General features: G+C 40.8%; 1 protein-coding gene across 1 annotated transcript; it reads left to right on the plus strand.

Annotated features, from left to right (window-relative positions):
- Window positions 1-1,508: 1,508 nt before the first annotated feature.
- Window positions 1,509-20,693, plus strand: LOC140649957 (elongin-A-like). The gene is made up of 11 exons (XM_072857809.1): window positions 1,509-1,601; window positions 8,872-8,928; window positions 10,810-10,922; window positions 12,024-12,672; window positions 14,119-14,218; window positions 15,110-15,283; window positions 15,873-15,970; window positions 16,783-16,963; window positions 17,488-17,611; window positions 20,319-20,434; window positions 20,576-20,693. The coding sequence occupies exons 1-11, from the start codon at window positions 1,524-1,526 to the stop codon at window positions 20,635-20,637; spliced, it is 1,752 nt and encodes a 583-aa protein (XP_072713910.1). The 5' UTR covers window positions 1,509-1,523; the 3' UTR covers window positions 20,638-20,693.
- The last annotated feature ends 1,246 nt before the right edge of the window (window positions 20,694-21,939 follow it).

A 21,939-nucleotide genomic window follows, 5' to 3' on the forward strand; every position in this document is an offset into this window, starting at 1 on the left:
GATTTGGTTTTTCCATATCCAACCCGAGCGCTCTACCTACTGTATTGCCCTACCAGCTCTTTTGGTTTCTCTGTTGATAGATTTGCTATACGCTGTGCCTGGCTGTAATAAGATCTATTTTGCAAGAGTAGTAACCCTAACATGCAAATACCAGACTTTGTATCCCCAAACACTGCTTTAAAGAGTGAAAGGTGTTCTATATATCTATTTTAATTATATCCACATTAGCTTCCAAGGAAATACTGCAAACCCATAGATTTTTTTAGGAGGGACTCATTCATCTTGGAGTGTTTCAAGCACACGCTCAGCCCCAGCAAGCTCCGTGGCACAGATCCTGTTTCAGCTATGCAGTTCACGCAGCACCAAAGACCAATTCCCTGTCCTACGTTTTTTATGACCTTAGGTAAACCACGGAGGAGCCAAGCTGAAAGTTGCAGGCCCCAAAAGTGCTCTGTCCCCCTCCAAAGAAAAAAAAAAAAAAAAGGCATTAGCCATCAGGCTGTAAATAAGGCAGGACAGAAAGAAAAGGATGCCCTCTTCAGCCTGAGCGCTGCCTTCACCTGCAGGTTAGGACTGCAGTAGGGTGCCTGTGGGCACCAGTCACGTCTTCATGGGCTTGGCCTCGCTACCCCTATGCGTGCCGTTGTGCTTAACGGCTGCTAAGCAGCCTTACAGCCACGTACGGACAATAGAAATGCCACAGACCTTATAATTACTTCCAGGTAACCCAACAAGTTTGCAAGAGCAAGCGCAAATGACTGTGATGCTAACGGTGTCCCACCTACCACCTGGTGCACCCTGGGGCAGAGACCTCTCACGGCTTGTCCCAAGGCTGGCACGGCTGTACTGACGGACGACCTTGCTGCTCTTGCAGGGTAAGAGTACCTGCCATGGCGTTTCTCGGGGCAGGCTGCTGTTCCCCCCCAACACACACCTCCATGGGCTTACTTCAATTGCAGCTGTGCTTGTTCAATACCACACTGTGTTTAAAGCCAAGAGACAGACAAAGAAAACCATGTAGTCTTTATTATTGCTGATAGTTTGGTAGCAAACAAACCGCTGCAGCTATCAGCAAACAGCCCGGGAGAGAAAAGCCACTTTGGGTTGGGCCCTGCCGGCTGCGCCTGCCTTCATGGGACAGGAGAGCAGAGCTCAGGCCCGCGCCTGGGACGCGGCTGCCTGCACCGCCTGACAGCAGGGCCCCGGCATGGTTCAGGCCCTGCCCATCGACCCCCTCCATGAAACCCCCGGGGAAAGCTCAGACGTAGGCGTGAGGGGGCACGGCGAGGGGCAGAGAGCCTGGCGGGCGAGCTGAGAAAGTAGTGGGCACCACTGGCCCCCGCGGGGACGGGGCGAGGCGCGGCCACCGGCCCGCGCCCCTGAGGCAGGGCCTGGCCCAGCCGGGCCTGGCCACGGCGCCGCCTATGGCGCGGCGGGCGCTGCTACAAGAGTGGCGAGCGGGGGCTGAGCGGCCCGGGCGGGGCAGGGCGAGGACGGGCAGCCGGGTAGCCGGGTTCGGTGCCATGGCGGAGGGGCGGAGCGCCGCGCGGAGGGTGCTGGAGCTGAAGGAGCGGCTCGCCTGCGCGCAGGAGCCCGAGGAGGTACCGGCTCCGCGGCCGAGCTGGCTCCGGCGGAGGAAGGCGGGGGTCCGCCCGGGGGCGTCAGGAGGTTGCCCCGGTCTCTTAACGTATATTGTATATGTTTACGTGTACATGTGTAACGCAGCAGCCGTGCGAGTGACGCTGGGTGTGGCGGTACCTCTGCCGGGCGAAGCCCCGTGGTGGGGCCGGCTGAGCCCGCTATCCTTCGCCGCGCTGAGGAGATCCGGGCCCGCGCTGCCCCCCTCCCGTTGTGTCCCCTCGGCGTTGGCTGCCGGCCCTGCCGGGCAGGGAGAGGGGCGTTGGGCCGCCAAGGGGGAACCTGCGTGTGAGACTCCGGCCCGGGGTCTCCATTTTGTTTCCCTCCCTTGATATGACCGGGAGGGGTTGAAGGTCAGGTAGCGGTCAGGTCACGCGTGGTTATTTCCCGGGTGGGTAAGGGCTAAAGCTTTCTGTGGGTGGCCAAGAGGCCCTGCGTGCAGTCGGGTGAGGAGGAGAAGGGCAATCAAAACTCAGTGTCATGTCATTACATACAACACGTAGTGCTGGTCATGTGGAGTCTTGTCAGCGTGGCCAGAAGGTCAAAACACAGCAGCTGGGGTGCTAATTTCTATGTTCATAAGAGCTTTTCTCGGTGAAATAGGTGTTTCTGCTTTGTTTTAACGGCACACAGCAAGAGGAGTGGAAGCTGTCACACCCTGTATTGTTATTCCTGGTGCAAGACAAAGCTGCTCTTATCTCTGAAAGAAATTAAACAACCCCTGTAGGATAGCGGGGCTGCTCAGTAGCTGCAAGGACTAGATAAGGAATGCTTGAAGCAAGCAAGCATCAGTGGGGAGATGGATCGGAGCAGCCTACGGAAGCTGCGCTTGACACTCTCGAGGTATCAGAGGCAGACGGGGAGATAAGAGCGGCGGCCTGGACCCTGAAGGAAATGGAAGCAAAGCAGTATGTGCCAAATCGGCCTCAGTGTTTTACGAAGTAATAAATCACATTTGACTGAAGAAGGTGTATTCAGAAGGGTGGGGGGTTTTTTGGAGCGTTGAATTCAGTTTGAAAGTACAGAACGCATTTGCCAGGATAGATTTCTAAGGTATTAAAACTTGATACTGGAAGTATTTGGAGGCAGAGGGCAGCAGTAAAATTTAATCTGCATTGTATTTGGTAGTTAATGAACTTGAAAAGCCTAGTTATTAATCATATCTACTCTGTGTGTGTATGCATATATAGGACATTTCTTAGCCAATAAGGATTTATCTTCCTGAATGCCAGTGCTGTAGGCTATATCTCTCCAAAATGCAAATATCTGTGCAGGTGCTTCTTCAGATGTTTTAATTTGCAGTTCAATGAACCTAAAACTTCTTCTTGTGCTACAGAAGTGATCAGATATTATAATCTTTGAATTTTTTAATACTTGGGGTTGGTGTTGATATGCTATTCTGAACAAGAGATTGAAAGGGAAAAGAAAGAAACAATTCTAGAGGTAATTAATTTTTAAGTGATCCCAAAACAGTAAGTTTCAAAACACATTCAACTCAAGTGAAAAATGTGAATAGCCCTGGCAGATTTGTTTTTTTTTTAAGGGAGGAGATGCACAGGTTTTATGTGGCATGACTGCAAGCAGGTGCTGCATAAAATGGGACTAATGGTGGTGCTGCAGCACTTCTGCTGTCCCTGGTAAAACTGTGTCTAGTGAAATAGAAATATTTACGGATAACAGTGGCTAAGGAGTGGTAAGGGAAATGAGAAACTGATAGCTGTAAATTGGAAGTCATGAAATGCCCTGCTAATGAAAGGTAAATCTAGTAATAGAAAATCTGTGGTTATGTTTAAAGGCAAAGAGGAAAGTTTTGGGTATGTGTGGAAAGAGTAATAAATCAATATTACAGATATGTATGTAGGTAAGTGTTGGTGTTGTCAAATATTTCTGTTCCATACTTGAGAATAATATTTGTCTTGGCACTTTTTAATAATTGCTAAATACTTTCTGATCTGATAGTAACCAGGGAAGATGTAAAACATTGATTGTTCATGTCAGAAGCTTCTTAATGTGTGAGGTTTGATAGCTACCCTGGTGAGTCTTCAGAGAATTGACCAAAGAATGAACAGAACTAATGATTTAGGTATTGAATTATGCTCAAGGTACTAGGGAAGTTCAGCAGGACAGGAAAAAACCCAATTGTGCTATTGTTTATACAGGTAAATGAAATGGTCTTCATTGACATTAATCATGAAGGAATGTGTTGAGCAGCTGCATGATGTTGCATATGAGATGTAACTGGTGTAGAATTAAAGGATGGTGCCATGATCCATGCCACTCTGTGAGACTTTATGTAGATATGTACTGCCAAATTTATCTCAAATTATATTCATCTGACAGTAACTGTCATAAATATATGCAAGTCTCTTAAGGCATTTGACTTGCTTCTGTATGATGCTGATTACAGTAGCAATGTTATGGACCTGATGCAATACATAAAATGGATTTCAATTGCACTCACCAAAAATAAGTGCCAGACCTCATCAGAAAACAATGTTGTTTCGTGGCTTTGGTTGTAGGTTTGTGGTGGCTTTTTTGGGGTGGGAGGTGATTATGCATCTGTTCTTGACATGATGCTGCTCAAATCTTTCTTAATTTAGAAGACAGCAAGCATTGTAGGGAAATAGTACAAATACTAAAGTAATTTGTGTCAAATGCAGAGAGACTCTTCTAGAAACCAACTTTGATTATGTGTTAGGCCACATTCATTTGAGCAACACATTTTAACATGGCTCAGTGGAAAGTCACAGCTAGGAGCTGTGAATATAGGTCACTCAGGATAGGAGACTGTGTTTTGGAAAGCATTGACTCAGAAAATGATTCGGGGCTCTGATGTATTGCTGGTTGAGCATGAAATTGCAGTACAATGCAGTGGCTTATGGAATAAATGCTATCTTTGGGTAGCTTAGCAGGGTTATATTATTACTGGTATATAGTATTAGAGGGACAATTACAGGAATATTATGTCCTGTTCTGGGGACTGTTTTTAAAAACAATGCTGCCAAGCTGGAAAGATAGTAAGACAGTTCGAGAATTATGCTAGCCAGAGCTATAGCCACTTACTGAAAATAAAGAACCAAGGTAAAGTGTGTGATTAGTGTTTACATTTCTGTGTTGTGTAAGATGTTTGGAAGAAGATCTTTTTATTTAGCAGAAAGAGATCATGAGATTCAGTTGCTGAAAGCAAAACTAGACAATTTTTTTAGGGAAACTTCTCTTTTTTTACTGAGGGCATAGGAATGACTCGCTTGGGAATGTATTGGGGTTTTCTAATGTGTTGTCTTCAAAGTCCTGGTACTCTTTCAAATGAGCTGTCTAGCTCAGCCAGAAGTTATGGACCTGATGTGGATTTACCACTTGGTGAAATTTCACGTGCTGTGTTGTAGAAGAGAACAGGCTAAATAACCATAAGGATCTCTTTGAGAGAGAGATGCAGCTAGTGAGTGAGGAAGAGGAGAGAAGGAGAGAAAGCAAAAAGGAGTTATTGTGGTGAAATGTTGAGTCAGTCCCTTGACCACAGATGGCCTGGGGACCTGTTAATGGGTCCCATCCTTCCTGAGGGTCCAGGCTCAGCTAGGTGAAGTGAGGTGACTGTACAACACTCATAAAAAGGAGGCTGAAGCAGCACTGATGCAGTGGGAAGAGACCAAACTCAGTGTACCTGGGATCTGTTATCATCACTCTGCTTCCAGTTTTGACTCTGGAAAATGTTGCTTGCTCACATGCTTCTTACCTATTGTTCATTACCTTTGTCCTCTGCTTTCCCTCCTCCCCTTCCTCTTGGCTCACTCTTGCTCCTACTATTGTCACCTTTGCTTTTGTCTCACTAGTACGTGTGTGCCGGCTCTCAGTTTGTCCACAAGGGTCTGCTTCTGTTGTCTGTTTACATTGCATGAAGACCTGTATCTTGGGCTTGCTTGGAATGTCATTTATTGGAAAAACAACAATCCTAAAGGCTGTGACTCATCTTCTAGAAATCAGGATTTGTTTAGGAATTGCATAGAACAGTTCAGGAATCATATATAGCAATAACTGTTATGTTTTTCATAGTTGTTTTTTAATAAAGTTTACCATCTCTCTTAATGTCAGTATAGTTTTTGCATGAGGGTATAGTTGATAGTGGTATACAAGGTAAAATAGTTTGAAAACCAGTGGAGGGTTACATATGTATTGTGTGTATATGGAAGGACTTGGGGAAAAATTACCGAGTACAGTCCAGTGAGATAAGAGCAGCCAGTCAGGCTACAAGTGCTATGGTAAAAGATATGGTTAGAGAGAGCAAGGCACCTCAACAGTCAATCTTAATCTTGTTTTTGAAGGCCTGCTCAGAACAGACTTCAGATAAATGACTTTCTCTTTTTGCCTTATTTTATGTAATAAATGTAACAGTCCACCATATCAATATAATGACACCAGAGTTTGTGTTTCGAACAAGCTTTAGTTACAGTGACAGGCTTTACTGTGTCTTATGTTTCACAATATACCTTTCTGTGGCCTTTACCAAAGTCTGATAGGTATTGGAGCTTGGTATTTGTGCTTTAAAAAGTAAACAGCCCCTCCTAGTCTTTAATAGAGAAATCAAAACTCTCCAGCAAATAGGACAAATACAAAGTTTCTCCGCTGTTACTGATGTTTGCCACAAATCACATTTGCTTGTTTCCTGGTTGTGTCTGTAAGTAAGTTTGGTTTTAAATGCCAAGGGCTCGGAGATGGGTGATTCCTACCGGCAGGCTGGATGCTGTTGTTTATATTGCCCAGTTACAGTACAAGGCAAATGGAGCATCTCTCCTTTGGTGGTCCTGTACATGCAAAGCTGCTGATCTCACCACAGCCTAAGTGGCTCCCTGTGGTGGAGAGATCAGGGTTGCTCCTCCTAAAAGAATTGTCAGAGTTTTTGATCAGTGCTTTCTATTTTCTTTTTAATGAAACTCTCTTGTTTGTCTTAATTTGCCCAATGTGATGTACATTTCAAGAAAGCAAAATGAACAGTGTAGTCTTTGGTTTCGAAAACTTTGGCAGTTCTGTCTTTCATTAAAACGTGTTGACTGTTTTCAGACATGCTTGTCATCTAGGTACTTCTGTAATTTAGCATGTTGTTTTGAAGTTGTATGAATAGTAATTGCCTGCTTCCTGAATCAGTTCTTCTGAAATGAACTCGGCTTTATGAATTAACTTAGTCCAAAACCCATCAAGAGGAAACACTCAAAACCCCCATTCTCCTTGCAGCTTGATGAAAACATCTTTTAATATTCTTCTGTGTATAGGCTTGTCTTTGTGCTATAGGATTTATTCCCAGCAGTTTGCACTGCTTGAGTATCTAGTCATCCTATATACTGGAGTATATAGCACAATACATCTCCTCAGCAATGGGTTATGTCCTTTTGATTGCAAAATAAATTAAATGAATGGGGATATATTTTTAATTAAATAAGAAAATTAACTAACCTGACACTGATAACATAGTTTCTAATGATTTTGATTAATATTGTGAGCAATTACTTGTTTTACTTAAGCATCTTTGCAACGTGCTTCCTGGTGGGGATTATTTAGAAAAAGTCTTCAGCTCACAAAAGATGTAGTCTATATGTGTGAAGTGTCTGAAAAAAAGATAAATGTTAAGCTTTTATTGTCCTCAAAAGGAAGAGTAGTTCTCTTGAGATGCAAATTTGTTTTTAACTTCATTGCATATATTGTTGACTCAACTTGCTGGCTCAGGGAGTATCTTATCCTTAAATAGGAGATAAGCAGAACTTCACATGGCTTTCATACTCGTTCCAAAATTTTGATCAGGAAGCCTTTTTGTAGGTATCCTGCCATTTTGTAGTTAGCTGAACTTTTTGGGAGAAAGTTGATTTGTTACCTCTGGTCCTAGGTGTATGTCTTACTGTTACAGCTTTTCTCATGTTTTCCCAGGCTGTGAAGCATTTCTCCTGTACTTCTCTAGGTCTCAAACACCATTGCAGGGTGGATGACTTACAGGAAAAACTGCATGCCAGGCATGTACATAGAGCTCACTGTACACAATGAAATTCAGTGTCAAGTGTGGGATTCCACTACTAATGCATTATAGGAACAATGAAAGTTAGAATGACCGTAGGGAAAAATATCCCCCCAGTGCTATTTGTAAATTGTTTCTTCAAGTTTGCTACTCACTTATTTTAGTACCTCTTATCTCCTGCAACACCATTTCGGAAGGAATATCTAATATGATAAATGACAGTTCGTAAGTTATTTAAGTTATCTTAGCTGTTACTATAGTTAAAATGTTTCTGGGTAGTCTGGTTTGCATTCCCGCAGGTTCCTGCCAGTGCATTTAGAAGTGGCAATGATCTGAAAAACTTGATTAGTATTCCAGGCTTTGTGAAAGCCTTAAGAAATGGTGTTACTTCAGTTCCACATTAATTCTGTCATTTACATAACATAGCATCATGGAAGTTTGTGAAAGATAAGGTAAATTACTTGTGTGTGGTCAGCTGCAAGACTCTGGGGTGCTGTATACACATTGCCAAAGAAATTGTATTATATTGCCGAAGAAATTTATACTCTGCTTATAAATGGGGCTTTTGTGTTATTAAAACACTTCTCATAGGAAGATGAGCCATTTTGTATTTGAAAAATTCTTTCCTGCTTTGATGGAAATGTTGAGTTTTGTAAGAGGTGTACACTTTGTCAGTGCAAAACAGAACAGCTGTTCTAGTTTGAGCTCATTTTGTCAATGTACAAATTGCAGTTAAGTTTTCAAAACCTTACTTTTTGCAAACTGGGCTCCCACCAGCTCTATTGTCCTTTCTTGGCCTGGGCTGATGGAGTGGTGCTGCTGACTGGGAGACCTGCTGCTTTTTGCATGGTGCTGGTTCTGCATAATGCAGCTTTTCTATCGGTTCTGTGACAAATCAGGGTCACTGCTACACGAGGAGTGTGGGCATATATATGTAGGCTGTACTACTGTATTATTGATCTTTAATGTAATCTCTGCAGTGGTAAACTCATACCTACTGGATTTTCTGGTGTTACTGAAACTGGGGGGTTGGCAGAACTGTACCGGTTCACAGCACAGACTTCAGGCACAGCCCTGATGTGCAGTAAAGGAGTGCTTACATTTTCCTGGAGTTAGTGGATATTCCTCTTAACACTATTGAGTATTTTTGGATTAAACATGTGAATGAGGATGAGAAAAACAGAACAGAACTTACGAATATTTGTTTTAAAAAAAAATCTAATGTTTCTTTCCAGATTATAAAAACACTTAAGGTACTACAGGATTTGGATATATCACTGGATATTCTAGTGGTAAGTGACCAATAATGCATTAAACTCTTCCATAGTGAATTACTATGTAAATGTCAGGGGTCTACAATCATAGAAGCAGTGAACACTGCTGTGTTTTGTAATTTTGACTCTTAATCATGATTTGTTTAGAGCTCTGTACAAGGAACCATGGAGCCTTTTCCAAAAGCCACCTGGAAGCTGGGCATACAACTTGACAAATGCAGTATTATACCAACAGTGATAGTACTGGGCAGGAATCAGCATATAGAGAACACTTTGCTACTCAGGGTTGGTTTCTTCTCACTGTAAAACTGCTTTCAAGTCAATGCTTAAGACAAAGCAAATATGGGTGAACCCTTCTTTAGGTCAGTTGTCTAAATCTTCTGTCTTTTATTAGCAGCTCAAAGTTAGTTTCTTGCATTTAAAGAGCAGTCATCCCAAGTTAGAGCATAATGATACTTGTGACTTGTACACTTATCCAAGCTGCATCCCATCAAACTTTATATTAGAAATTCTCACACTGGTCTATGAAGCTTCTAGTTGTTATGAGCAATGTGTCTGTATTTTGGGAAGAAGAAAAAAAATGTGGTTTTTGTGAGAGAGTTCTTTGAAGAGTAAGAGAAAAATATGGTAATTAAGATTTGGTCTATTCAGGCAAAAAGGCATTTGCCTGCCTAAACACAGGTAGACTTCTACTGGAATACAGCAATATTTATATATTTTTATTGGAAAACAAAATAATGTCATATTGCAATTAGTTGTTTAAAATGACAAAGGGCTTCTGCAGACAATTAACGTTCCCAGTGGACTTGCATGTTTTATGTGACAGACTTTGATGGAAGCCTTCAAGTCAAGTAGAGGAAAGATGTCTTACAACTGAGGACTCCATGTATTTTTAATGCATTTGAAGAATATAAATAGCTTTAGGAAATAATCCCACCAAATTTCTTGCATCTATTTGCAATACACTGACCTACCAAACCAGTATTGCTAAAATTATATAGAAGCTAAATCTCCTTAAAGTGAAATTAAGGAAGCCCTTTCTAAGGTGTGAGCCAATTATGTGGGAGTAGCATGTGTATAGCTCTTGCTCAGACTTCACAGAAGTATCATTTCAGTAGTTAGCAAAAGCACTAACAGGTTGCTGCTAACCTAGTGAATTCCAGGTTTTTTATGCATATTAAAGGTGAGAGTTCATGAATCAGAGATAGTTACTGATAATCCAGGATTAAAAAAAAATCACCTGTGATACTTAGACACTCAAAGTCTGCAAGATAGTTGTGCTTAAACAACATAGAACTCACTAGAGCAAGATTTGAAGGCACAATGGTAATGTGAAAATAATTGTACTGGGGAAAACAAAATGACAGGTTTTAAATGTCAAGGGTTTTTTTTTTTCCCTCCCTGTGGCTGAAACTGAGATTGAGTTTAGTCATATGAACTCTGGTCCTCTGGCCCCTCTACTCCATACTGATCCTGGTTGAGATGCATTTTAGATTAGAATACATCCATCATATGTGCTCTCTAACATGCTAAAAGGTACCTGTGTAAGCCTAAAAGAAATTTGAATTGAGTAATCTAATTTACTGGAGCAGTATGCATTTTGTGGGCATAAGCATTTGAGCCAAGTGAAATTCCTGAAATAAATACATTTAATGGAGGAAAATGGCTTATCTTAGTTTTATGAACTAAGACTGCATTTTGTTCCCCTTATTTGGTTATAAATATTTACCTCTTCTTCAGTTCTGTTTGCAGTATAAAGAGTGCATTTATTATTTCTTTAGCTGCATAAGACTTCTAACTACTATGCTAATACTGTTCTGTAGTAGTTTTAGAGAAGGTTTTATTTGGTATGATAGTTGTGATTTATTCTACCCATCTTTCTTGCACTGTCTTCAACAGGAAACTGGCATAGGCAAAACAGTGAACAGTCTTAGGAAACATGCCACTGCTGGGAATGTAGCTAAAACCCTGGTAAAACAATGGAAAAAACTTATTCCTCCAGAAAATAAAAGGTAGGTGTGAACTTTTTTCTGAAAGTTAATTATACTGTGGTATAACTTTATAAAATACAGTTTGGAAAGCTTATACAGTTTGGAGTGACAAATACGTATTAGGACAAATGCATAAATTGAATGGAAGAAATGAGTCTGTCTTTTATAAAATATCTGAAAACAAATCAGAGCAACAAGTATTGGTCAATTAGCCAGCCAGCACTCAAAGACTTCAACTGTCTTTTTTTGACTGGCACAAGTTCCTAGGTCCCAGCTGATGCAAGCAGGACTAAGCCAGTGATGGGCACTGCTCTGGATTTCTTCAGGGAAGTGGGAAGCTTGCTCTTTCTTCCCCAGAGTGGTGGTTAAATGAGGCAGCTCTCCAGTGAGTTGGTTGTATAGAGGGCTTTCCTATAATGTTCTTGTGGACTGAGAGGGGCTTCCAATATTGGAGGAGTCACACTGAAGAGATGCGATTTCTTCTCAGAATGAAGTGGCCACCACTGCCATGGCCAGGTTGACTGTGCTTTAGATATTTTGCAGACCTCTGACAATTTGAGGCAGTTGAGCTGAGAAAGCCAAAGGTTTAGATTGACTAAATAGTGCATTTTAAATCTGAATTTGTTCAAACAACAGGAAAGTGAAATACCAGAACCCATGATAAGCAAAGCATAAAGGCTGCCCTGTTGTAATCTGTATCACCTACAGAGCATGTCGTAAATTCTCTGCCTCCTACTTATTTCAAGTACCATGTCTGTGTTATAAAGCATGCAGGGAAACTTATGTAAAAACTGGTATCCAACATGTTATAAGCAAATAATACTGTGTCAGGGATGTTTTCCTACTGATGGTTAGGTCCCTAGTCCCTACTTGTCTTGCTGTCAATTCTTGTCGCAGTATTTAGTGGTGCTGGACCCAAGAGCTGCTTCTCTGGGGTTCTGCACTGATAATGGAAGAATAAGAGTGCAGCAGAGCACAGTTCTGGGTCTTGTAAAATTATGACACATGGTGTGATTTAATGTTTTTAATTTTACTACTGTAGGTAGAAAAGATTGATTGTTCAAGACTTTAGCATCAGATGTAGCATGGGATGTGATTTTTTTATTTTATTTTATGTTGCAGTGGTCACAGAGGAGGAAAACAAAATACTGAAAAAGAAAAACATGAGACAAAATCTTCTGTTTCCAAGGAGATTAAGTCTTCAGAGAAGTCCAAAGCATCTGTACTGGCCTCCAGAAGTTCCAGTAGCGCTCCCATTTCTAAAAAGTTGAATAAGCAACGTACTTGTAGTGAAAAGACCCACCAAAGTAGAGATTCTGACCCTCAAAAAGAATGTGTTAATAAAGAATGTAGCAGCCGTGGTTCTAAGCATGCTTCCCGGGGTACCAATCCTCAAGCTAAAGAAAGTGACTTCAAAGAGACAACCTACACAGACAGCAAGAAAGTTTCAGAAAAGCAGTGTTCCTCTGTAGCCAATAAAGACTTATCACCCTTGAAGGAAAAGCCTAGTAAGGATGCTTCCGAACAGAAAAATCCTAAGCATGTGAAAAAAACAAAACAAAAACTTGTCATAAAAAGCAAAGCCAAATTACCTAGTGATGAGGAATTTGAGCCTCCTACTATGTCTTTTGAATCTTATCTTAATTATGATCAGGTTACCAAAAAAAGAAAGAGGAAGGCTTGTTCTACTTCAAAACTTTCTCATGCAAAAGAGGGAGAGGAAGATGTAAAAAAATGTGAGGATGATCTATCAGAAACTTCTAATAAAAAGGTAAACCACTGCATGGTTGAGATAATAGCAAATAAACTGCAGATGAATAAGTGCTTTGGTCTCTTATTTTCAGTGAAATTCAGCTCTCTATTTTAAGCAACAGATTGCATGGCTCTGTATCAGCTGCATTGCAGTTGCCAATAATTGGGGCAAAAAATGATTGTTTATTGCATACTGGCAGTTTACAATCAACTTGTCTTGTATCTTTAGGATGATTTCCAATATGGCAATAGTCTTTGATCCATATCAGCTAATCTGCTTTTTACCTGCGAAGTAAAGGTCCTTACCTTTGGAAAGATGTCCCCTTCTTCCATTCTTGACCAGCCTGGTTTGTGACTGTAGCAGCTGTTTGTGTATAGCGCAGTTGTTTTGTCAGTGGTTCTTTAATAGTGAATGTTAAGGTCTGCAGTGGAACTGAACTTTCTTCTTTTAATGCATTAAGTAAACCCCACAGTATTGCATATAAAAATAGCTTATACATGTTTGTAATGGGAACTATCTTTGTCCCTTGAAGTGGAAGAAGCTTAAGTAGCTCTTCTGAGCCAAGGTAGATCTCAACATGTGTGTTAATTAGACTTTTTAAATGAAGCCCTTCTGTGCACTGGGAATTAGCGGTCTCTTCAGTCTTACCTTTACTGTCATGTGAAAGCTCCAGGCTTTATTTCTTGTGGAAGATCTGCAATCTGAATGGGGTATCTTCTGTCCCAAATGGAGAAATATTAATGTAGAGACCTGTGTATGATACTCTAGCAGAAACTGTTTGAGGAAAAACCTTGGATGTTCAAGCAGTTGTGAAACGTTATTAAAGGTACTGAAATGAAGTTCAGGGAGATGCAAGTTTTGGGCTGTAAGTGCCTGGCTTACAACTGGCGGACACCCAAGACCCAATTCAGATGTTGCACATAATGCCGAGCATTTGTGGGGACCTGTACTTACTAGACTGCTGCATCTTTAAATCCCTTTTTGAAGGGTTATCTGTAAAAAAATTTTAGGCTAAATGGCTTACCCAGCACAATATAGGAGACTTAATAGGACCAGGTATAAAGCTGTTTCTTGTCTTTCAGGATGGCATTTAGTTTGCCTTTAAACATTTAATTGTGGTTTTGTCATCTTGCAGTTTGTCTCATTCACTGCACGCCTCTAACATCAATAGTGATTTATCTGAAAGCCTGTTAGCTGAACACATCTGCTCGGTTCTTTAATCTCTTTTTATGCACTGATTGCCGATATCCCACTGAGTTCCTTTTGTGATGTAGTCTTGGTAAGTAGAGTATGAAAGGATATGCTGAAAAGTGATCCAGTGAGTAAATTTTAGTGCAGAAAAGCATTAATTCTAGTTATCGTAGTTAACTTTGGGGTTTGCTTAAGGGGTTTTTGTAGCTTATTTGAAGCCTTAGTAACCCCAAATTTGTAATATTGAAGCAGTGTTTCCTTGACTGTGCACAGGCTAAGGTGGCATCTCTCCAAGATCTTCTTAATACTCCACTGCCTAAATTTCTGACAGGCATCTCAACCTCATCTCCCCCATACGCTGCAGTCTTTAAAGGTAAGTTGTATGCAAGGCTGATAAATGTGAAACAGTGCAGGTTTTTACAGGTCTATGTAGAGACATTTTTATCCCTTTTCCTAATAACCTATATTAGCTCATCTGTCCATGGCAAAGAAATGCCTCACCTCCACTTTCTTGTCTGTAGAAATCATGTTGAAAGCTGAAGGGAGTTACAAAGGTTTCCCTCTTATGGCTCGCTGAATAAAGAAATACTGTGGAAGGTTACCAGAGATGTAGGAAGACGTAGAGAAAGGCATAGATCCCACAGATGTAGAGAAAGGCATAGATCAGGTGGTAGTTCTACAGGCTCCACTATCTTTACTCCTGTCTATACCTTGTAGCAGGCAAAGCCTTAGTAGAGATTATCTTAGGTAAAACACATATAGGAAGCCCTAGGTGTAGCTTCGGCATAGGAACTTGCTAGCATCTTTATAGGTAGGTGACACAAAGTGCCAGTGGCTTCCCTAGCAGCTCTTGTGAGGTTTCAGTGGTTTCATATCACTCTGGCCTTGAACCATCACTGCTATTGCAGCTGCTGCCTTCTCTAGGATAACTCAGGAAGATCAATAATGTGCTGTAGACTGGTAACAGAGTAATCTAGATGTGAATACAGCTCATCTAGGCCTGAGCTAAATAATGTAAGGCTGGTTTGAGTTGGTGCAGCTCGCTTGCAACATACATGCTGTCTTGGTGTTAGATGATGATGAACGGACTTCTGTAACAAAGTACGTGCACGGGGCCCAAACTGTAATGCAGTAACTTTGTATTTCAAGAAAAATGAATATACGTGTGTCCTACCAGCTGTGTAGCTTCTCTCAAAGCTGAATGTTTAAAGCATTGTAAAATGTCAGGAGGTAAAGGAAACCCTGCCTGATGTTTTGATTGCAGCTTCCCTGGCACCTGCTGTAGAAGCACCCCAGCAAGTCAGTGAGACAGTTCAATTCACAGGACGGAGGCTGAACTCTAAAATGCAAGTTTACTCCGGCTCTAAAACAGTCTGTCTTTCAAAGATGCTTACGCTATATGAACAGTGCATCCGTGTGCTTCAAAATAATATTGACTGTGAGTACTTTAAGGGGTTTGTAGCAGGTTGTGCCTGGAAGTGTATCAGATTTATTTTTTTTCTCCATGCCAATGACTAGCCTACTAAAAGATATTGCCTCTCCCTACAAATGGCGACTCAGAGCAGGTTGAAAGGCACTTAAAAGAATGGATTTATGGCAGTGCTAAAATGTAGTTTTGTTTTGAAAGCTTACCTTTTTAAAGCTCCAACTTTAGTTAACATATAATGTCCTGTAAATTGTAAGCCAAAAAGCCTGCTGGATTTTTTCCCCCCTCAGATGTTTGTTTACATAAATCAGAATAAGTGATCAAGAAATTGTTCATTCCCTTGCGTATGCAGAGAGGGGAGTGATGCACTTTGGTAAAGATGGGGCAATAGCTATTCAAAGATGCTTTATCCGTCCTCAGATATAACTGCCAGTCAGTATGGAACTGCTGATTTATAAATATTTTCATAGCCTGACTTCAAAACACATGTTCTGTTAGTGCTTGCTAAAATTAACTTGTATTTTTATTTTTAAACTGTTTGAGTGGTGTTACCCACTGAGTAAAATAAATGAGATACTGAAAGTACTGTTGTCTTTTGTAGCACTACATGAAGTAGGAGGTGTGCCCTTTGAAATTCTTGAGCCTGTGCTAACACGTTGCACGCCAGAGCAGTTGTTTCGCATAGAGGAATGTAATTCGGTAAATTCTGCCTTGTTAAATTCAGGGAACCACAGAGGACGAGGCATCTGCTTCTGCCTTCCTTGCACCCTTTTTGATAAAGATTCTCCATGGGCTACACTGGTTTTCTGTCTTGCATACTTATTTCTTTGAATTCAGCTGTCATTATCAAGCCTCCCTTTCTCAAGTGTCAGGATATAAAGCATTTGGGAGAATTATTACTCATGACTAAGTGAAAGCCAGTGTGGGTAGAAAAGCATTTCTGTTTCTAAAAATAAGAAGAAAAAAAACAACCCACAGTATTTACCACTGAAATAGCTGGGCAAGTCATAATAAAACCAACTGTGTTCAAGTAACAAACTGTTAAGGCTGCAGAGCATAGCAGTTGGGAAATATCTGGGCTGAGATTTAATGTGTGTGGTAGATTTCTTATCTACACTGTTAAGACTTCAGCTCCACGATGCATTTGGATGTTGAGATTCTGAGTGTGTAGCACTTTGTAGCGCAAGTTGGCCACTTCTCTGCATGCCTTAAGTTGAGAGCTCGTATGGCCTGAGCCTCTGCTGGAAACACAAGTCTAGCCTGTAAGCATGGCTCATTAACTCAAATATAAACCTCTGCTATTTGAAGCTATGTGATTTCTACGCTGAAGTCAGCGTCTCTGCATGTCACGCTCCATGTTGGGATATTACCTGTGAGAGCATGTGTGGTGGGATTTGTTCTGCACCTTTTTCCACTGAGGTATTGGGCTTTGTCTACAGGCTCAGCTAGCAGGTACTCTTGAAAATGTTGTTTTAAAATCTTTGATTTAAGATATCTTGTGTTGTAACTAGGCGTTTACAGAAGAGTCTGACCACTTGTGGAAGAAACACTGCCAGAGAGATTTTAAAAATGAGAGCCTCCTGGAATGTGAGTCTTGGCGTGAAATGTACTTGAGACTGTTCAATCAGAGAGAAGAAAAACTGAAGATGCTTACAAAAAATATTCTTTCAGCTCAGTCTGAGAAACCGAAAGGTAAAATCTGTGGTTAGCTTTTCCACTTAGAAAACCCAGTCTCTTCTGCTATTCTTGACACTTAGTAAGTGTAAAACACTACATAGTATGTTTAGTGATTTATTTGCACTGAGCACTAATGCTGTATCTCTAGGAGAAGATATCAAGAAAGAACGCTGTTCCTTTTAATTTACAAGTTGCTCAAAAAATAAATACATGCATTAATACGATACATTAATGCATAATACTTGCGGCATATAGTAGATCAATCTTACCTTACTGGTTAGACTAAGGATTCTAAGCAACAATGCGAAGAGTACAAATGTAATTACAAATACCAAAGTTCATATGAAGTAATGCTGTATGCAGTCTGTATATGATTTGCCATGGTTCAGTTAGTACTTTGGTACCAGATTCTGCTTTCCGAATTATTTTTTTTCCCCAATTTAAACTTAGAAATTGCCACACAACCATATTATCGACTGAGTTTTGAACATAAAGGGGGAAAAAAGTCACATATCCTCTGCTTCTTGCTGCTGTATTAGGCCGCCAAGTAAAAATGGCTTACGTGACCAGTGCAGCAAAACCACCTAGGAACATTCGCCGAAAGCAAGAAATTCATGGGACAGCAGGACCTGTCGCCCAACTTCATCCGATAGAGAAGTGCAAGTAAGTGTTCTGTACTCTGCTTTTAATTTGAGTTTAGATGTCTTTGTCAGTACAAAAGCTTGCTGGCAAAATAATTTTGAAGTTATAAATAGCTCCCTATTTACTTTCCTTTTTTAGCAGCTAGTGGCTAGAAACTAACTTGCCTTTTAAGTCTTGCATGCTCCTCTGCCGTGTATGCATTGTCATTGCACGTTTCTCCAAAGTGCCAGTGATGAATTCACCCTCCCAGCTGGAGAGTGAGTGGATGCTGTTGTTTTTCTCCAGATTACACTAATGCTGCTTGACATCCTTGGGAGATTCCAGTGTTGATGTTTCATGTTTATAAACCTGCCTAGTAGCCTCACATGTTCTCCTGCTTTCATAAAATCCCAGTCAGCTGTCTGGAGTGATACAGCTGACCAGAGTGAATCTCAGCAAGTTTTAATACTCTTAATTGTGGGTTTCTGCTTTGGCAACTTTTAAAGGAGTGTCTGGAACAGTCAGTCTGTAGCAGTAGCCAACACTAATCACTGGAGGAACAGAAAACTGGAGTTCCTCAAATGTTACCTTTGTACAGCACAAAGCCAAATTTTCTTTGACATCTTAGTTCAGAGTAGTTCAACAGCCATGAAAACCAAAGCTGAGATGTGATGTTTGTCCTACTGTTCCTGCCAGCCTAATGAACTCTCTTGTATCCAAGAGGATGGCTGCAACAGGGAGATAAACCAGGTGTAGCACCAGCCTCTACCTTTTCTTCCCTTCTCAACTATGTGGAGACAAACTGCTGGTTTTTACTGTTTGAATATCTGTTCTTGTCTGAAAGAAAAATCAGCAGTTTGATTCTGGAGCACCCCATGGGCTGATGGGTCCACATGCCAGCAGCTGGACCATAAAAGCTATGAAGGATATTGATACTGCCTGAACGTGGGTATATTAAGCTGTGGTCACTCACTCTGCTGTGGCTGCTGGTGAGCATGGTGCCCTTCCTTGTCCCTATTGCATGTGGCTGTTCCCATGTTGGCATAACTGCTCTGCAACTAGCTGTCTCAAAATTATCCCTTTGGGGAGGCTGCAGGTGGAACACTTTTCACTAATCTGAATTAGGGAATAGTTATGCAGGTTGACAAGTATGTGAATGGATAGTGACAGCTGGGAACAGGGAGGATAAACTTAAGCTGTTGCAAATGTGATGTAAGACTGACTTAGTATAGCCGAACATGTCAGGAGAGTCATTTTGTTGTTTCTGTTCTGATGCTGCAGTGCCTGCAGTTGTGCTGAGTAACTGTTTGGTCTTAGGCACATGAACTAGATAACTGAACTGACCTGGGTTTACTGGGGGGAAAAAAACCCTAGAAAACCATGGGAAAGTGTGTTTTCTATGAATTTCAGGAGCTTGACTTAGTTGAGCAGCCTTGACTTACTGCTCAAGATGGTGGTGGTGTGGGGTAGGAATGACAGCCTGGATGTAGGAACTTCTTAAAATCAGCTTTTACACCAGATATGATGGGGTTTTTTTATAGCTGCACCTTTAACTGATTAAATTAGGAAGCTTCTTTCCATACTGTTGCTGTTTTCAGTGAAAAGATAGTCCCCCACCAAGGCAGTAGCTTAAGGCACTTCGAGTTAGGCTTTTGCTTTCAGTTGCCCTGCGGGAGGTTGTATCTGTATTATGACAGACCAACCTTCCAGTTTAGGTGCTTCAAGTACAGTGTAAGTGTCCTTTCTGCTCCAGTAATCTCTGGACCATAACTGAATGATGTACTCAAAGCCCTGCATGTTTTTTTTCTCAGGCATGATAAATTAGGAAGAACTGCTGTTGTGTGAAAGAAGCCATAAGAGGGTTGTTGCGTTGCCTTGAGAAACAAGAGTTTGTTTAGGCTCCGTGAGTTTAACTTCATTGCTTTGAACATGTCCTCTGAAAACCTGTCAGTTTTGCAGGTTGTAGAATTTGTACAGCTGAAGTCTTCACTGAAGAAGATGGTTTTGCAGGAGCTAAAAAGGTCCTATGGCAGATGTGCAGATCCCTAGCAGGCTGCTGTTTGCAGTTCAGTGTGCAGCAGTATACGGTAACTGGCAGCAGATGTCAGTGACTGGCTCTGAGGCGTACAAGGCTGCCCAGCTTGGTGACATCATGCTGACACTTTAATGCTGTGTTGGTTTAACTGTCTTTAGCAGTAGGCATCAGCTCTGTATCTGCGACTGCCTCTGTCCTTGTCCTGTTGATTGAGGATCCCAACCTAATATTTAGGGTTAGTTATTATGCCTTTCCCTAGACATTGCTACTTTAAAAAAAAAAAAAGAAAACTTGTGTAAATTTGCCCTCATTTTCTGGCAGAGAGCTAGTTAGCAGTTCAGCTGTGTTCAAAGAGGAAAATAAACACAAAGAGCAAAGTAGAACATAGAGCATTATGAATCACAATGTTATTGCTAAACATTTTGATCTCTCACAAATTCTGATAATTTAATTTTAAAAACAAATACGATGCATGAAATCTAATAATTGGAAAATTTGTGCAAGAATGGAAATTGACTAGATGACCACCTGAGGTCCCTTCTAAGCTGAATTATCCTATGATTTTTAAATGTACCACAGAACCGACTTGTTAAAATAGTCTTTGAGGTGTAAAGTCTTAAGTGTTTATGATGTTTTTTTTCTCCAAAATGAGCCAGAGCAAATGGTAGTTTCATATGAAAAGCTAACTTTTTTCTTATTTCCTTATTTTAAAAGAACAAGGGTTCCAGAAAGCAGAGACAGAAATAACACATCAAATCCAATCCCTACTAGCAACAGTAGAAGCTCTAGCTCAAGAGTAATGACTCAAGATAGAAAGAAGCCTATCAAAAGTAAATAGAATTTCCTAAGATTATCAAGATAATTGTTTTAACTTGCTGTCTATTAATATATGCTTAATATTATGCTAATACCATTTTAAGTCAGTCACTGCTGTAATCCTAACTGGTCTCTTCTTTTTGTTGTTATTGAAGAAATTGCACCAATCATGAGGAAAACTTTGAAAGCATTGAAGAATAGAGCTGGACGACCGTAAAATGAGGCTGCATATTTGAAGCTTATGTGACTATTTGTATATCATACTACAGCTAATGAAAATAATGTTAATGTAAACATTCTTCAATTTGCCTTAGTTAAAATAGTTATGAAACATTGCAGGGGCAAATGACTTTCAATAAAAATTGAAACATCTGAATCCTTTCATACTGCTGCTTTCTTATTCATGAATGAGGAAAACTGACTTGAAATAAGGTCAGTACACAATGACAAATCAGTTTATATGGACTCTTATAGATGCTGTCTTTATCAATTTATGTACACGTTTGCATAAGCTTTTCATGGAAGCACTTAAGCTGCAGGTGTATTTTGCCAAGGTTGAAGTTATCTCTTAGAAATGGCCACAAGGTGTACTTAGATACAATTGCAAAGAGGTGCTTGGTGTCTCTAGCACAAAAGTGTTTGAAAACTTAGTGTATTTGTTTCACTAAAGGTTTTCCTAGGGAGACTTCTATATTTTTCTTTTTATGAAAACATGATTTGGTTGGATTTTAGTTTTTCCTTTTCCAGAAACAGAAGACTGTTTAAGACAGTCCTGGAGCTCAACTTCTGACCTGCTGGAAGTGGGCTGCGAAATGCCCTTACTCAGGACACTATGTGCTTTTCAGCCCTTTTACTTGACTTAGGCAAAGAGCCTTTAAAGGAGAGGTAGGAGAAGACAATGTCTTAAATTTAAATTGCTTTTTTTAAAGCAGGGTTTATATACTGCCAGGGAAGATAGGGCAGGCCATGACAGTGAGTTAATGAAAAAGCTTGTGTTATTCAGGAGCTCTGTCTAGTTGGGACATTTTTGGTACAATAATTAAAACCAGACCTGTCATTGTGTGATACCATCTAAAGGCATTAAGTCCTTATGTGGGAGATAGTATTTTGGGAACAAGCAGAAGGGAGGGAAACCAAGAATGTCACCAGTTTGATGCTGTGGTCATCTTGGATTATTCTGCAAGAATTCTACATTTAAGTCTGGAGATGAGAGAACTTGTGCTATACTCTGATCTGCTGCTCTCAGTCTGTTGTGAAGGGGCCTAGCTCACAACCTTGAATATGAGCCTTTTGTATTCAAAGTGAAAAAGCCATTTGGCCTCGAATAGCTGTCTTTTCAAGAGTTGGACTGCTGCAGTTTGGGGTTAGTCTATGAATGGGTTTGCTTTTAGAAATGAGATACTTCTTTGTAGTTGCTTCATCTAAACCAGTTCACTTGCATGAATTGTAAGTCTGACTTTGCCTTGAAGGCATGGCTTACAAATGGCGGGACTCTTTCTATAGACTGCACTCAGTAGCT

Source organism: Ciconia boyciana, chromosome 3 (genome assembly GCF_034638445.1).
Source record: "Ciconia boyciana chromosome 3, ASM3463844v1, whole genome shotgun sequence".
NCBI classification, from domain to species: domain Eukaryota; kingdom Metazoa; phylum Chordata; class Aves; order Ciconiiformes; family Ciconiidae; genus Ciconia; species Ciconia boyciana.

Bases quoted from the DNA above. Each gene is read 5' to 3' on its own strand.
- LOC140649957 (XM_072857809.1), top strand. From the start codon at position 1,524: ATGGCGGAGGGGCGGAGCGCCGCGCGGAGGGTGCTGGAGCTGAAGGAG. The intron at 8,929-10,809 runs GTAAGTGACCAA...TGTCTTCAACAG, and splicing joins TATCACTGGATATTCTAGTG to GAAACTGGCATAGGCAAAAC. The intron at 15,284-15,872 runs GTGAGTACTTTA...TGTCTTTTGTAG, and splicing joins GCTTCAAAATAATATTGACT to CACTACATGAAGTAGGAGGT.